This window comes from Eumetopias jubatus, unplaced genomic scaffold, assembly GCF_037043125.1.
Source record: "Eumetopias jubatus isolate StellerSeaLion01/CBP00866 unplaced genomic scaffold, mEumJub1_p1.0 scaffold_27, whole genome shotgun sequence".
Lineage (NCBI taxonomy): Eukaryota > Metazoa > Chordata > Mammalia > Carnivora > Otariidae > Eumetopias > Eumetopias jubatus.
In genome coordinates this window covers 2,163,791-2,181,286 of record NW_028274833.1, presented here as the reverse complement: position 1 = coordinate 2,181,286, position 17,496 = coordinate 2,163,791, and the positions used below count along the sequence as shown (strand labels likewise).

Here is a 17,496-nt window from a genome sequence, read left to right as displayed (position 1 = left end):
GTCTACTTTTGAAATATTCCCACAATTCACCCTTATTCAATCTGTAGTGGTTAAAACTTGGACACAATTTGAGAGTGACACAGTCACAGCCCTAACTCAGGGTCAGGCTCTTGCTGTGAATCCCTGGACAGAGATTATCACTTCCAGAGTCACACCATGGGTCCAAGCTGAATTTCCAGCAGTAAATCCCTGGACAGAGGCTGTTGCTTCCAGAGTCACATCATGGACCCAAGCTATATCTGTAGCAGTAAATCCAGGGACAGAAGCTGTCACTTTGAGAGACATACCATGGATCCAAGTAGTATTTCCAGTAGCAGTAAATACCTGGACAGAGGCTGTCACTTCCAGAGTCTTTCCAGGGACCCAAGCTGTACTTCCAGTAGTAAATCCCTGGACAGGCACTGGTGCATCCAGAGTCATTCCATGGACACAAGGTGTACCTCCAGCAGTAAATCCCTGGACAGAGGCTGGTGCATCCAGAGTCACATCATGGAGCAAAGCTCTTCCTCCAGCAATAAATCCCTGGACAGAGGCTGGTACATCCAGAGTCACATCATGGACCCAAGCTGTATCTCCAGAAGGAAATCCCTGGACAGACGCCGGCGCATCCAGAGTCATGCCATGGACCCAAGCTGCACCTCCAGGAATAAATCCCTGGACAGAAGCTGATGCATCCAAAGTCACTCCATGGACCCAAGCTATCCCTTCAGAAGTAAATCCCTGGACAGAGGCTGGTGCATCCAGAGTCACTCCATGGACCCAAGCTGTACCTCCAGCAGTAAATCCCTGGACAGACACTGATACACCCAGAGTCACATCATGGACTCAAGCTGTACCTCCAGCAGTAAATCCCTGGACAGAGGCTCTTGCTTCCAGAGTCATGTCATGGAACCAAGGTGTGTTTCCAGCAGTAAATCCCTGGACAGTGACACTTGTTTCTACCGTCACAACATGGACCCAGGCCTCCTCTCTTCTAAATCCTTTGACAGACACTAAAGCTTCTACAGTGAAAATATGGACTCATAATGAATATTCATTAGTAAAATCCTGGACACATTCTGCAATGTCCACAATTATATCCTGGACTCAGTCTGAATATCAAGCAGTAAATTCTTATATACCGAGTGTAACTGATACGGTCATATTTTGGACTGTACTTATATCTGAGTCTAAGAAATCATGGATACTGCCTGAAGCTGGTGTATTCAGTATTTCATTGCATCCTCAAAGTGATTCTACTCAATCCTTGATTCAAGGAGAAAATCAAGCATCTCTTCTGTCGACACATCCTGGAATTAATAATGTTAATACATGGCCTTTGCCAGAATTTGAAACACTGGTATCATGGAGAGTGCCTTTGTCACAGGCAGCCACACTCTTACCCCTATCTGAAACTGATATTAGCCGATATTGGTTTAAAACTGAAACAGAAAGAGTAAGTACCTCGGCCTGCTCAAAACTTCAAACAGTGAGAACTTTGACCCAGTTTGAAACTGATAGATTTGAGCCCTTGGCCCAACATGAAACTCCTACAGTCATACCATGGATTCCAACAAAAACTGGTATATCCCACCCCTGGAATAAGTCTGAAAAAGACAAAGTAAGAACCTGGACCCTTTCTGGAGGTGATGCCTTGCGACCATGGTTTCACAGTGAAGCTAGTATATTCAACCTCTGGATCCAGTCTAAAAGCAGTACAGTCACACCCTGGACCAAGCCTGGGTCTCAGTCAGTCAGTATCTGGACTGAAAGAAATACAGGCACATTTTGGTACCTGACTCAAAATGATGCAGTTAGGCCTTGGTCCCATCTTGAATCTCAAATGACATCTTCTGGGACCCAAAATGGTATAAGTAGCTCTTGGACTCAGTATGAAACTAGTACAGTCAGATCCTGGACCAAGCTTGAAATCAGTACAGTGCAACCCTGGATTCAGGTTGAAACTGCTACAATTAGATCACGGACCCAGTCTGAAAATATAGAAATATACCCCCTGACCCAGTTAGAAGCTGGTACAGTAATAAGACACTGGTTCCAGACTAAACTGGATTCAATAAAACCTTGGAACCAGCCTGAAGCCAATACAATTAGATCATGGACTCAACCTGAAACTGAAACAATCCAAATTTGGACCCAGACAGAGGGCAAAGTAGTAAAACCTCCAACTTCATTGGAACTTGATACAATTACATCTTGGTTACAGACTCACAGTGATACATTTCAACCCTGGATTAAATCTGACTCCCAATCTGTCAGTCCCTGGAGTCAGGCTGACGGTATAAATCACCCCTGGATTCAGCAAAGAGGTACTGTGAATCAACCCTACTCAGAAATCCAAACAGTCAGACCCTGGATGAAGCTAGATGCTGATGCACTTAGATCTTGGTTCTACATTCCAATGAATAAAGTCAGACCATCGACCAATTCCGAATCTCAGATCTTCAGCTCCGGGTTGCAGCCTGAAGTTGGTATGTTTCACCCTTGGATCCATCCTGAAACCCAAGCAGTGAGATCCGGGGCCCACCCTGAAACTGGTATGATTGCATCATTTGCTATTCAGAAACATGACAAAGTCAGAACATGGATCCATACTGAAGTAGAAATCAGACCTGACAGGCATTATAAGCCGATAGAATTATATCATTTGTTCCTTCTGAGGTTGAGCCAGATAGAGCAACTCCCTTAACTAGCCATTTCAGTTCCTGGTCTAAACATGTACCTTTTTTAACCAATAGAAATAATTCCTTCCCCACATCAGTATTTTATAGCTTTGTCAACTGAGATAGGTACAACAGAAAGCCAATATCAAATCAATTCTCTCCGTTTGAGTGAGCTCACAAACATTCCCTTTCTTTTCTTCCCCTTGCAAGTACTTGGCTTCCTGAAAGACTTCATTACCCGAAGGTTGTCAAATTCCAAATTACAAAAACAAATGGAAGCCCTGATGTAACATCTACATCTCTTAGCCCCCTCTCTCCATCATTTTCCTTTCTTATTCCTTGTTCTCTCCCATCACCATGTGCATTGCCCCATTCCTATTTGGTCATTTCTTCTGGTATATTGCCTTTATTCTATATTTTCCCTTCTTGCTCCATTCTTTCTCCAGCAGCCTTCTCTCCTGTTCTCCTGCCTTAGCCTCCTCTTCTGATAGCTCTGTCAAGGAACTGTCTTCCTTAAAATTTACTGAAGAGAACATTCTTTCTCATACTTTTTCATATCTGCTTGCTGCTCCAGCCACCCTTTTAAGAAAAGAACCTTCTCTGATGCCTGGGTCTCAATCTGGAACCAAGTCTCATCAGCCTGAACAAGATCCTCTCAAGTATTCACAACTCAACGTTTCTTTGGCTGAGTGTCACCTAGGTGTGGCCTGGAAAGGGAGTGTCCAGGCTTTCTGGCTCTTCAAGACAGCTGTTATTTCTCATGAAGCCACAGGCAAGTTCAGTGTAGTCATCTATTTGAGTTATTATCCTTAGCACCAAGGTCTTTGTTAGAGCCTAATTACAAGAGTTTCTCTATAGGTCAGAAGTCATGCCCTCATACTTGGGCAGGACATAATTCAAACCATTATTTAGATCAGAGAATGGGGAATGGATTACAAAATCTTAACAGATATGTACATATTCAGAGAAGACCAATTTTGCTAGAAACAGTTTTTTTATAAGTGTAGTTCCTTTCAGAGCATATTATAAAAATGCTTTTAGTGCTTAGAAATGGTTTACTGTTCTATTTGAGGAGTGAATAGACATATGTTATTTTCAGAGAGGTGTATTCAGACAATCTCTATTCCCATACCCAACTATATAGGGTTAAAATTTATATTTCCAAGCACTTTCCTAAAGTTGAAAATTTACAAGCACTTTGATAAAGTCAAAAAATAGGAAATCAAACTGTTCAGGTAAAGGAGGTAATAATACTTCCTTCACCTATTGAAAATATGGATTCCTTCTGCAGAGTGTGGATTACGACCTGGCCTTGTGCCCCACTGTCCCAACTGCTGGGAGGCAGACGTGGGTGAATTTCCTTGGATGGTTTCCGTGCAACTCTCTTTCTCCCATTTCTGTGCTGGCTCTGTACTGAATGAACAGTGGATCCTTACCTCAGCTAGATGTGCAAATTTCATGTAAGTCTGAGTATGTCCTTTCAAGATTCTTTAAAGATGGTACATATTCTTTGTTACAGAAATCAAATTTTGTGTATCTTCTTGCAGTAGTCACATCTGTTACATTTTCTTAACTAAAGAGAAAGCATCTCTACTTGTATCTTGTCATATCTCAAGTATCCATAAATGGGTGCTTTACCTGTTTTTCAGAGATAATTTCAGGATCCAAATCAATAGAACTGTTAAAAGATACCCTATTTTTGTATAATTTTACCTATAATAAAATGATGGAAAGTTTAAATAGTAAGGTTCACAGTTTTCCACTTTCTGACTTCAACCATGTTATCTCTTAAATATATGGATCTGTAGAAGAATTATAACTCTTTGAAAAATATCCTTTTGAGCATAGTTTTATTTCTTCTTTTAGCATAGTGAAGTAAGTCTTTGGACAAACAAGGAAAACAAAGCCCCCAGAAAGGGAATAACTGTCCAAAGTTATTTATATTATTACTATACAATATTTCAACTCCTAACTTCCAAAATGTATTTCACTAAGTGTTTTTTTTTTATTATGTTATGTTAGTCACCATACAGTACATCATTAGTTTTTGGTGTATTTCACTATTTGGTGTATTTGGTGTATTTTACTTTCACGATAAATATTAGGATGCCTAATAATTCAAGTTAGGAATTTTCAACAATTAAATGGTTTGCATTGTAAAACTTACCTCCTCATTTCTGAAGGTGTCTAAGCATAGTGTTCCTAATAAGACAGAAGTAGTGAAGGGAATAGTAGTACTTTCATGCTCACCTGGACTTTATTTTATTCATGTTATCTCTAGAGTTCTTTTCCACATTGAAATATGTAATAATAAAATGCTTGATAAATTTCCCTCCCAGAAAAAACTCAGAAGCACTAGCCCTGGTCCAAGTGGGGCTTACTGATCTTCAGGAGCCTGCTCAAGCTCAAACTGTAGGCATTCACCGTGCCATGCCCTACCTAGGTCCCAAGGGACCTTTGGGTCCTGGGCTGATCTTCCTGAAACAGCCCCTACATTTTCAACCCTTGGTGCTTCCTATCTGTCTAGAGGAGAACCTGGAGCAAGAGAAAAATATACAGCTGTATGACTGCTGGCTACCCAGTTGGTCCCTCATGAGAGGTGAGTAATGCAGCATATTTACATGAGCATAAGTATGATATATTTGAAAAGAAGGAGTAGTATGCTTTCATGTAATAGAAGGTTTGTGATTATCTTTTCCTTCAGCCATATTTCTCCCTCTAACTAGGGTAAAACTAAAATCCTCTCTGTTCTCCCTTTTCCACTAGGAAGTCCTGGAATTCTGCAGAAAAGGCATCTAAAAATACTGCAAGTCAGCACATGTGCCCAGTTTTGGCCCAAGCTGAATGAGTTCACTTTCTGTGTGGAAGCCAAGCAAGCTCTTGGCGAGACTGGCTGTAAGGTGATACAGTTGAGGGGTGTGGAAAGCAAAAGTTACTTCTTCAAAACCAGAAGTTACTTCCTAGCCTCCTTTAAAGTGTACATGGGCATTTTGCTCTTTGTTTCTTGCAGGGTGACTTAGGGGCACCTCTGGTATGCCATCTACAACAAAAGAACACATGGGTGCAGGTGGGAATTTTGAGTCACTTCGATGAACATTGCACAAAGCCCTACGTCTTCAGCCAAGTGAGCCCTTTCCTTTTTTGGCTTCAGGGAGTTACACGGCCCAGCCATGCACCATGGTCCCAGCAAGGGGCCATGACTACCTCTGCTTCCATCTCCCTTTCAGTCTCTACCTCTACAAACAACTCAGCTTTTACTGCCACTCCTGCTTCTGTTCGGCCACAGTTCATCTCTCTGCCACAGCCTCAGAGTAAGGCCCAAGAAAATGGTAGTCAGGGAGGTATGAAAAAAAAATGAAGAGAAAAGGATAATGGAAATAGAAAAGGAGGGGGAGAGTTTTTTCCCAGAGAAATGCATGAGTTTTTAATACCAAATATTAGGAATCATTAACCTTATGACTTCCAAAGGTATTTCATCCTTGGTGTATTATTTAACTGCCATAATATTTCTTTCTGATACAGATGACGTGATTATAATAATTTTCTTATTTACTGTGATACCCATAGAACTAGAATGGTTTAATCACATTATCAGTATAGAAAGAGGGAACAAGGTTAGCATAGACACTCAAACTTTTTATTCTTCTCACGTGAACGTCTTTACTACCACAGAATCTTAACAAAAGTTATGTCAGAATTTTAAGTTGAGAATATACTTTCTTGGTAGAAATATATATAAAAATTTCTCTAATATGCTCTACTGAAATCTGTTACATTGTGACCATCTTTCTTTTCCTTACTATTATGAAATCTGTCATACTATCATCAATGACAACCTCACTTTTCTTTCCTTAGAAATTTATTTCTAACAAATCATATTTCTCCATATTATATTTTCACCGAATTAAACCTATTTATCATGTTCATACTGTCATATCCATAGTAATGGGTGCTTTTTTAAAGCTTTTTTAAAAAAATTTATTTCATTATGTTATGTCAATCACTGTACATCACATCATTAGTTTTTGATGTAGTGTTCCATGATTCCTTGTTTGTGTATAACAACCAGTGCTCCTTTCATTATGCTCTCCTTAATACCCACCACCAGGGTATTAATAACCCATCCCCCCAATTCCTACCCTCTAAAGCACTTGTGATGAGCACATGGTGTTGTATGGAAGTGTAGAACCGCTATATTGTACACCTGAAAGTAATATTACCATGTATGCAAACTGGAATTTAAATAACAACTTTAAAAAATTAAACCTTAGTGTGATGTGCAGTTGTTACTTTAAATATGATTTTCAGGTTTGCAACTTAGGAAAGTGAATTTTAGAGTTTGTCCCAAAAGTTTTGAGTTGAAGTAATAGTAGTTAATACATATATAAATTGAAATAATGGTAGAGATAAGATGTATAAAAAGAGTAAGGGAAGAGAATAGGTGAAGACAGAATCTAGACTATCCAGGGAATTACACTGTGTTAATTGTCAAAGTGATGAGGACTTTGAAATATCTGAGCAAAGAACTTCTTATCTTCTTATCTCTACCATATTTCAATTTATATATGTATTACTTCAACTCAAAACTTTTATGACAAACTCTAAACTTCACTTTCCTAAGTGGCAAACCTGAAAATCATATTTAAAGTAACAACTGCACATCACACTAAGGTTTAATTTCTTAAAGTTGTTATTTAAATTCCAGTTAGCATACATGGTAATATTACTTTCAGGTGTACAATATAGCGATTCTGCACTTCCATACAACACCATGTGCTCATCACAACAAGTGCATTGCTTCATTCCCATCACCTGTTTCACCCATCCTCCACCGAGTTCCCCTTGGTAACCATCAGTTTGTTCTCTAGAATTAACAGTCTGTTTCTTGGTTTGCCTCTCTTTTTTTTCCCCCTTTGCTCATCGCTTTTTTTTTTTTAATTTCAAATGTGAGTGAATTATATGGTATTTGTCTTTCTCTGAATGACATATTTTGCTTAGAATAATACCTTCTAGTTCCATCCTTGTCATTGCAAATGGCAAGATTTCATTCCTTTCTGATGACTGAGTAATATTCCAAAGTATATATGTACCACATTTCTTTATCCATTCATCTGTCGATGGGCTGCTTCCATATCTTGGCTATTGTGGACATTGCTACTATAAACATCAGGGAGCATGTACCCCTCTGAATCAGTATTGTTTATTCTGAGGGTCAATACCTGGTACTGCAATTGCTGGGTCATAGTGCAGTTTTATTTTAATGTCTTGAGGAACCTCCATACTGTTCTCCAGAGTGGCTGCACCAGTTTTCATTCCCACCAACAGTGCAAGAGGGTTCCTCTCTGCATCCTTGCCAACATCTGTTGTTTCTTCTTTTTTTTTAATTTTAGCCATTCTGACTAGTGTGGGGTGATAACTCATGGTGGTTTTGATTTGTAGTTCCTTGATGATGAGTGATGTTGAGCATCTTTTCATGTGTCTGTTGGCCATTTGGATGTCTTCTTTGCAGAAATATCTGTTCATATCTTCTGAAAATTTCCTAACTGGGGTTTGGGCTTTTGGGTGTTAAGTTTAACAAATGCTTTTTATATTTTCGATACTAGCCTTTTATCAGATACATTGTTTACAAATATCTTTCCCCATTCTGCAGGCTGCCTTTAGTTTTGTTGATTGTTTCCTTTTCTGTACAGAAGCTTTTTATCCCGATGAAGTCCCAATAGTTAAATTTTGCTTTTGTTTCCTTTGCCTCAGGAGATGTGTCTAGTAAGAAGTTGCTGTGGCTGATGTCAAGAGAAGTTACTATAGGTGCTCTCTTCTAGGATTTTAATGGTTTCAGCTTTCACATTTAATCCATTTTGAGTTTATTTTTGTGTATGCTGTAAGAAAGTGGTCCAGTTTCATTCTTCTGCATGTGACTGTCCAGTTTTCCCAACACCATTTGTTGAAGAGACTGTCTTTTTGCCATTGGATATTCTTTTCTGCTTTGTCAAAGATTAGTTGACCACAAAATTGTGTGTTTATTTCTGGATTTTCTATTCTGTTTCATTGATCTATTTTTGTGTGTTATGTATCTGTATATTCTGTACCAGTACCATACTGTATTGATCACTACAGCTTTGTAATATAACTTGAAGACTAGATGTACTGCTTCCAGCTTAACTTTTCTTTTTCAACATTGCTTTGACAATTAAAGTTCTTCTGTATATGTTTGCTAACTGAACATAATAATAAAAATATATACGTAAAATAATTTAAAAACAAAGTTCTTCTGTGGTTCCAAACAAATTTTTGGATTTTTCTAGCTCTATGAAAAACCCTGGTGGTGTTTTGATAGGATTACATTAAATTTGTAGATTGCTGTGGGTTAGAGACATTTTCAAGTAATTTTTCTTCCAGTGCATGACTGTGGGATGTTCATCATTTTTTGTGTGCTCTACAAATTCTTTCATCCGTGTTTTACAGTTCAGAGTACAGGTCTTTCAAACCTCTGGTTACATTTATTCCTAGATATCTTATTGTTTTCGGTAAAACTGTAAATGGGATTGCTTTCTTAATTTCTCTTTTTGCTGCTCATTAATTGGTGTATAGAAATGTAACAGATTTCTGCACATTTACTTTGTATCCTGAGACTTGACTTTATCAGTTCTACCTGAATTTTTGTTGGAGTCATGTCAGTTTTCTGTATATAGTGTCACGTCATCTGCAGGTAGTGAAAGTTTTGCTTCTTTCTTGCTGACTGGATGCCTTTGATTCTAGTGCTTATCTGATTGCCGAGGCTAGGACTTCTAATACTATGATTAATAACAGTGGTGAGAGTGGACATCATTTTTTTTTTCCTAAATAGGGAAAGAGCTCTGTTTTTTGCCATTGTGGTTGATGGTGTCTGGGGTTTTCATATATGGCCTTTATTATGTTGCAGTATGTTCCTTCTAAATCTACCTTGGTGAGGATCTTTATCATGAATGGATATTTGTACTTTGTCAAATGCTTTTCCTGTGTCTCTTGAAATAATCATATGGTTTTATCCTTTTATTGATGGTATATCACATTGATTTGTGATAATTGAACCACCTACCACTCAGAAATAAATCCGATTTGAGTGGGTGAATGATTTATTTAATGTATTGTTCTATTTGATTTGCTAGTATTTTCTCAGGAATTTTTCCATCCGTGTTCATCAGATATTGGCCTATTGTCTTTTTTAGTGGAGCGTTTCTCTGGTTTTGATTTTAGAGTAATTCTCTCCTCATAGAATGGATTTGGAAGTGATCCTTCCTTTTCTGTATTTAGGAATAGTTTGAGAATAGGTATTAACTCTGAATGTTTGGTAGAATTCATCTGGGGAGCCATCTCATCCTGGACTTTTGTTTGTTGGGAGTTTTTTTTTTATCATTATTATTACTGATTCAATTTATAGGTTGGTAATCAATCTTTTCAAATTTTCTGTTCCTTTTTCTAGGAATTTACCAATTGCTTCCAAGTTGTCCAGTTTGTTGGCATATAGTTTCTCATATTTTCTTATAATTATCTGTATATCTGTTTGTATTTTTGTGGTGTTGGTTGTTATTTCTCTCTCATTTGTAATTTTATTTATTTTAGTCCTTCCTCTTTGCTTCTTGATAAATCTGCCTGGAGGCTTATCAATTTTATTAGTATTTTTCCGAGAACCAGCTCTTGGTTTCATTGATCTGTTCTGTTGTTGTTTTTAGTTTCTATATCATTTATTTCTGTTTTCATGTTTATAATTTCCTTCCTTCTCCTGGTTTTAGGCTTTGTTTATTGTTCTTTCGCTAGCTCCTTTAGGTGTAAGGTGAGCTTATTTGAGACTTTTCTTGCTGGTTGAACTAGGTATGTATTGCTATGTACTTCCCTCTTAGGACCACTTTTGATGAAACTCAACAGTTTTGGACTGTTGTGTTTTCATTTTCATTTATTTCCATGTACTTTTTTATTCCTTCTCTGATTTCCTGGTTCACTTATTCATTACTTATATTTAGTTTAACTTCCATGTATTTGTGGTCTTTCCAGATTTTTTTTTTCTTGTGGTTAATTTCTCATTTTATAGCATTGTGGTCAGAAAAGATGCATGGTATGACTTCCATCTTGAATTTCTTGAGGCCTGTTTTGTGGGCTTACATGTGATCTATTCTGGAGGATGACCCAAATGCACTTGAAAAGAATGTGTCCTTTGCTCTTTTAGGTTGGAATGTCATGATTATATATGTTAAGTTTATCTGGTCCATTATGTCATTTAAAGCCCTGTTTCCTTGTTGATTTTCTGTTTGGATGATCTGTCCATTGATGTAAGTGTGGTGTTAAAGTCCACTACTATTATTTCATTATTATCAATGAGTTCCTTAATGTTATTAACTGCTTTATGTATTTGGGTTCTCCCATGTTGGGTGTATAAATATTTACAAGTTTTAGATCTTCTTGTTGGATTGTCCCCTTTATGATTATATAGTGCCCTTCTTTGTCTTTTGTTAATAGTCTTTGTTTAAAAGTCCAGTTTGGGGTGCCTGGGTGGCTCAGTTGGTTGGGCGACTGCCTTCGGCTCAGGTCATGATCCTGGGATCCAGGATCCTGGGATGGAGTCCCACATTGGGCTCCCCCTCCTCCGTGGGGAGCCTGCTTCTCCCTCTGCCTCTGCCTGCCACTCCCCCTGCTTGTGCTCTCTCTCTCTCTCTCTGTCAAATAAAAATTTTTTTAAAAATCTAAAGTCTAGTTTGTACAATAAAAGTATTGCCACTTCGGCTTTCTTCTTATAGCCATTTGCATGATAAATGTTTTTCCATCCCCTCATTTCAATCTGCAGGTGTCTTTAGGTCTCAAATGAGTCTATTATAGACAGCATACAGTTGGGTCTTCCCCATGGATGGACACATCCATTGTGTCACTCTTTGTCTTCTGATTGGAATATTCACTCCATTTACATTCAACATAATTATTGTTAAATACATATCAATGTATTTGCTTTGTGGTTGTTTATGAAGATTTTCTTTGATACATTCTTGTCTTTCTTTAATGGTTTGCTGATTTTCTTTAGTGATATACCTGGTTATTTTTTCTTTATTCTTTGCATATTTATTAGTGTCTTTGATTTGTAGTTACCATTAGGTTTGTATATAATATCTTCTACATGTAGCAGTCTATATTAAGTTTATGGTCATTTAAGCTTGAAACCATTCTTTACTCCTTTCCGCCTCTCATTTTAATATCTGCTGTTATTTATCTCTTTATTTATCTATTTGTTTATTTTTTGAGAAAGCGTGAGCAAGAGGGGAGGGGAGGGATGGGGGAAAGGGAGAGAGAGAATCTTAAACAGACTCTATGCCCAACATGGAGCTGGACTTGGGCTCAAACTCAAAACCCTGAGATCATAAACCAGACCAAAATCAAGGGGCTTAACCAAATGAGCCACCCAGTCCCCGTATGCTGTCATATTTTAAATCCTTTTATTTTCTGAGTTCCTTGCATGACATTTTATAGAAGTGTTAATTTTTACTCCTCATATGTTTCCTACCTTCCTACTATAACTTTTGGTCTCCTGTTTCCACTCAAGGAGTCCCCTTTTAATATTTCTTGCAGAACTGGTTTACTGGTCACCAACTTCTTTAGTTGTCTTTTGCCTGGAAAACTATCTTTCCTTCTGTTCTGAAGGATAGCCTTGCTAGATAGAGTATTCTTGGCTGCAGATTTTCCGCATTTAGCACTTTAAAAATATCATGCCACTCCTTCCTGCTGAAAATCCACTCTTATCCTTATGCATTTTCCTTGTATGTAACTGTCTTCTTTTGTTTTGCTGCTTTCAAAATTTTGTCTTGTCACTGTATTTTGCTAGTTTAATTACTTGGTGGAATTAAATTAAATTAATTACTTGGTGTAAGTTTAAATCTTGGTGTGGGTCTACTTTTGTTGATTTTGTGGAGGGGTTTCTGTGCTTCGTGCATCTGGATATGTTTCCTTCTCCAGATTAGGGGAGTTTCAGTTACTATCTCTTTAAATAATTTCTGTGCCCCCTTTTCTCTCTACTTCTTGGCTCCTATGAAATGAATGTTATTACATTTGATGGAGTCACTGAGTTTATTCTCATTTTGTGTACTTCTCTCTTCTCTCTTTTGTTCAGCTTGATTACTTTCCATTATTCTGTCTCCTAGATCATTAATTTGTTCCTCATTTCTTCTATTCTTCATGCCATCAAGAATGTTTCTCATTTCATTTATTAAGCCCTTTATCTCCTATGTTATTTTTTGTGTTAGTAGTCTCACTGATGCCTTCCAGTCTTTTCTCAATCCAGTGAGTATCCTTATGACCATTATTTTGAATCCTCTATCAAGCATGCCACTTATAGCAGTTTTGCTTAGACATCTGGCCTTGGCCTTATCTTGGTCTTTCATTTAAGACAGATTTCTCCATCTTTTTATTTTGTCTAAGTCTCCATGCCTATTTCTCTGTGTTAGGGAGGTTAGCTACAATTCCTCTTTGGACAGTAATGGTCTTAGGAAGAAGAGGTCCTGTAGTGACCTGCTGTATCGTGTTACTGTTCCCCAAATGCTGCCACTTCCAGGCATGCTTCCAGTGTGTGCTGCCTTTGTTCTTTTGTTTCATTCTGGCCACTTTATCATTTCAGCCAGTCTTTTACAGTGGCTCTCTTCACCTGCTCTGGGTAGTGTTTAAACTCTGGCCTGAATGTGGTTGGTTTTAACTAGGTGTGTTCTGGACTGCTTGTGAAATGAGATGTGTTACCACTGCCTCTGGACGCAAGGCTTCACAAAACTCTCAGGTTGGGAGATGTGACATAGGCAGGAGTCTGTACTAGGGTTATGGGAAGGCCACCCTGGTGAAAAATCCACCACACTGAGACTGAGGCAAATTTGACTGAGAAGGGCAGTCTTGCCAGGGCACAAAGGGGTGGAACATGGTGTAAAAAAGTTGTGTAGCAAGCAACCATGCTGCACTGGTTACCGCAGGTGGCCCTGTGTTTATTCTGAGGGGCAGGGGACATAAATGGTACTTTCTAGATCCTTTGTTCCTGGAGATGGTCTGTCTATGAACACTGCCTCTGGGACATTCTCTGAACTGAAGCCTCTCTGCTGTGTGGCCCAGGTGCTCTTCAGATTGCTGTTTCCACACTGTATGTTCCCAGGCTGTTTACCTGTCTTTTCTCTAGGAGCAGCCTCAAGGCCTCTGGGCTCTCCCAGAGCCAAGCCTACTGACCTTTAAAACTACAAAATTCAGCCCCTTTCACTTTCCAAGCTAATTCCTATGGGGTTTGTTATCCTTGTGCACTGCTATGTGTGCTAGTCTGTCTGTCACCCTTCTTCTACATCATTGCTCCCTACCCACTGCAGTGGCCATGAGCCATTTCTCTCCCAAACAACATCTCCACACTTCCTGCCTTCTTTGATATGGCTGCTTCTGTCTCTTTAGCTGTATAATTTGTTCTCTCAGTCTTCAGATCAAATTATGTTGCATTTCAGATAATTTGATGGTTATATAGTTGTGTTCATTGCATGGGGTGACTATAGTGTCTTCCTGCTATACCACCATCATCCCCTCCTAAGTGTCACTGAATATTTAAAAAGTAATTAAGCTCAGTTCCTTCTGTTCCACTTAAATTTTTAAATTTATTTCTCCAATAAATGGTCAAATAAAATTTTGCTTCTTTTTTTATTGCTTACTATATTAATGACTCCTAACTAAGCAAACTAACAGCTGAAAAAGAATTCCCCTTGGGAAGAGACCTATAATAGTTCCCAATAGTTTGACAAATGAAAGGTAATTAAACTGGACCATAAAGAAATGATTGATCTGGAAACATAACAATAAGGCAATTATTCCTTTTAGGGAAATAGCATCTTTGTAACAATACAGACTGTGTGTTTGCAAGTCAATTTTAGTAACCGTGATAAGTTTAGAAGGGATAGGAAGGATGAAAACTTTAAAGATGGGCTACAGATGACGATTGTACTGAATTTACTTTTATTCTCAGCTTTAGCAGATCGAATTTCTCTACGATATGCCATGCCTTGGCAAGCCATGATCATCAGCTGTGGCAGTCAAATTTGCAGTGGTTCCCTTGTTAGCAGCTCTTGGGTTCTCACTGCTGCCCACTGTGTCAGGAACATGTAAGTTTGCATCCTGCTTCATATAATACACTGTGCTAAAGTATTTTCAAATTAGTTTGTTGAAGTCTTCTTTGAATTAATTCACTTCATATTATGCCTGAACAGTATCTCTTATCTCTATAGAATCTTTGCATCAGGCTAGGCAAGAAATTTGCCTCAGCGTGTTTGATTGATATTTCCTTTAGTTAATACCTCCCTAGTTCCACTGTGTATGAATTTTGAGTTTTCATAGTGTTCTGATTTCCCTACAGGTAAAGTAGGAACTTTATACATCATAGCTAATGGAATACATTACAAAGCCTAATACTGATGGCTGTTAAGGCCTCATATATCCTAGTGAATATATTCTAATTAGTCTCTAACTACACACTTAGGAATCCTGAAGACACTGCTGTAATACTAGGCCTGAAGCACCCTGGAGCACCTCTGAGAGTTATTAAGGTGTCTAACATTCTACTGCATGAGAGATTTCGGTTGGTGAGTGGGGCAGCAAGAAATGATCTAGCACTGCTGCTCCTTCAAGAGGTCCAGACTCCCATTCAGCTCTTAGCACCATTGGGACATCTGAAGAACCTCAGTAGCTCAGAATGCTGGCTTTCTGGGCCAAGAGTTCTCAAACCAGGTCAGTAGTTAATTTGCTTATTAGGACAGTGGTTCTAAAATATGTGAGATGGGGGATCCATTTGTTTGATGTTAAAATTCAGGTAAGAATTCTAGCCAATATTGTCTCCATTATTAATTTTAATTTTTTTTCATAACTCAACTAATTTTTAATGGGAACATGAAAAATTTGTATTTAACTATCGACTTATATTAACAGTGAAAAAATTTAGTCAAGGGTTTCAGGAGTTTTATAATTGCATGCTACTTACTATCCAAGGAGACCCTAAGAAATCATTAGTAAATACTAGATTAACAACATGATCCGAAATGTAAAAAGAAAATGTGGCTGTGTAACCAGGGATTCCATCATCCTGTGATTCTTCTATTTTCAGTGTCTGGGTTTTGATCAAACTCAGAGATATTCTCTGGGATTTGTTTTGGTTTTATAAAATGATCGTTTTGATAATGACTACATAAGATTTCAAATGTGCAAAATGATACAAGGTAGATCTTTCTGTGTACAGTCAAGTTTAGTAAATAAAGTAGACATGGACTGCTCCCTAAATGTGCTAACTTTATAATAATGAAAAACATAGGTCATTGTTTTTACTTATACTTAAGAAAATGAAGTTAGATATGACTTGAAATATATTTTACAAATGAAAATAAAATTGCAAATTATTTGGAATGGCATTTAAAAAGTGAAGAAAATTATTAGAATGGATAAATATGTGCAGTAAGAAGGTGATAACAAAATAAATGAAGTTTTTTGGCATTAAAACTTAGAGATAATTTAAAGTGATGATGATATCATCTCATTAGTTAGTGTTACAATGCAGGCTATATCTCTTGGACTTCTTATTTTGTACCTGTTTTTCTAGGAGAAACAGATGAGAATCCAGAAATGTTACAGATGCAGGTGATGGGAGCTTCAGGCTGTGCCCACCTCCACCCTGACATTGGCAGTTCTATTATCTGCTTCATTACTCAGGAGAAAGGCTCTGATACGAATGTGGTAAACAGTTCCTGTTCCTTTTTTAATTCTAATTCATAGAAACTATAAATTTTTCTACATATAAAAATGTAGACCATGCAATTAGTAAGTTATAAATATAAGAAATTGGGTTCTTGTTCAGTGGGAATAAACAAAATTACTTGCAGAACAAACTTCCTCAAAAATGTATGCTATTAATCTCTGGTTTATCTGACACTTGTTATTCTTAACTATCCACACTGAAATGCTGTTTTGGTGGTGTCCATAGAAATTAGGAATTTCATATAATTCTGTATATTCTAATACATGGCTTCTAAATTTCATCATATCTGAAACCTTAATTTGCCTTTATAAATGCCATCTTTATGGACTAACGGTCAATGGCATTATCAGTAGTTTCCTATGAGAAGAATCTATTTGGTAATTATATTGATTGGCTGCTAGCTATTTGAGACCTCTTTATTTTCTGAATAGTTTTTCTCTTTTCCAACTAACAAAGTCTAATAATAAGTAAGAATTTAAGACAGTGGCTTTAATCAAAATTCTACCATTGCCTTCACAGGAACCTGTGACTCCTGGCAGTGCTGTTATGTGCAGACCAGTGTCTGGAAATGGCAGCTGGAGACAGATAGGCTTTACCAGTCTAAAGGCACTTGCTACCATTGTCAGCCCACACTATTCCTGGATATTTTCCACATCAGCCAAAACAGGTCATCCCCTAAACCAGGCACTCATGCCTTGGGTTGAAAAGCCAAAGTCATCTAGTCTTCATAAACAGGCAACACTGCCACTTTCATCATTAATGATTCTTGTAATGCAGAGTCTATTGTAAACCAGTGGTTATAATGACCAGTACCAATCTGGTCACACTGTGATAAAAAAAAAAAAAAAAAAGAGATCAGAACTTCCAATTAAAACAAAACAGTTGAATTAAGACCCTAACTTCTCTGCAGTTATTCCTTAGAAAAGCATCAATTCTATCCATTAAAATGACATTCTTTTAACATTGTAAAAAAAAAGATTTTAACAATTAAAATTTCAAAAATGTAAAACCTTCCACCATGACTTGTGATAATAGTTAATAAGATAATATAAAAAAATAAATCAAATT

General features: G+C 37.7%; 1 protein-coding gene across 1 annotated transcript; it reads left to right on the top strand.

Moving 5' to 3' along the window:
• The first annotated feature begins 1,780 nt into the window (after positions 1 to 1,780).
• LOC148162024 (serine protease 53-like) lies at positions 1,781 to 17,217 on the top strand. Its single transcript, XM_088020466.1, has 9 exons — positions 1,781 to 3,432; positions 3,952 to 4,120; positions 5,000 to 5,259; positions 5,427 to 5,560; positions 5,671 to 5,971; positions 14,653 to 14,788; positions 15,163 to 15,410; positions 16,273 to 16,406; positions 16,948 to 17,217. The coding sequence occupies exons 1-9, from the start codon at positions 3,018 to 3,020 to the stop codon at positions 17,215 to 17,217; spliced, it is 2,067 nt and encodes a 688-aa protein (XP_087876592.1). The 5' UTR covers positions 1,781 to 3,017.
• Positions 17,218 to 17,496: the final 279 nt, after the last annotated feature.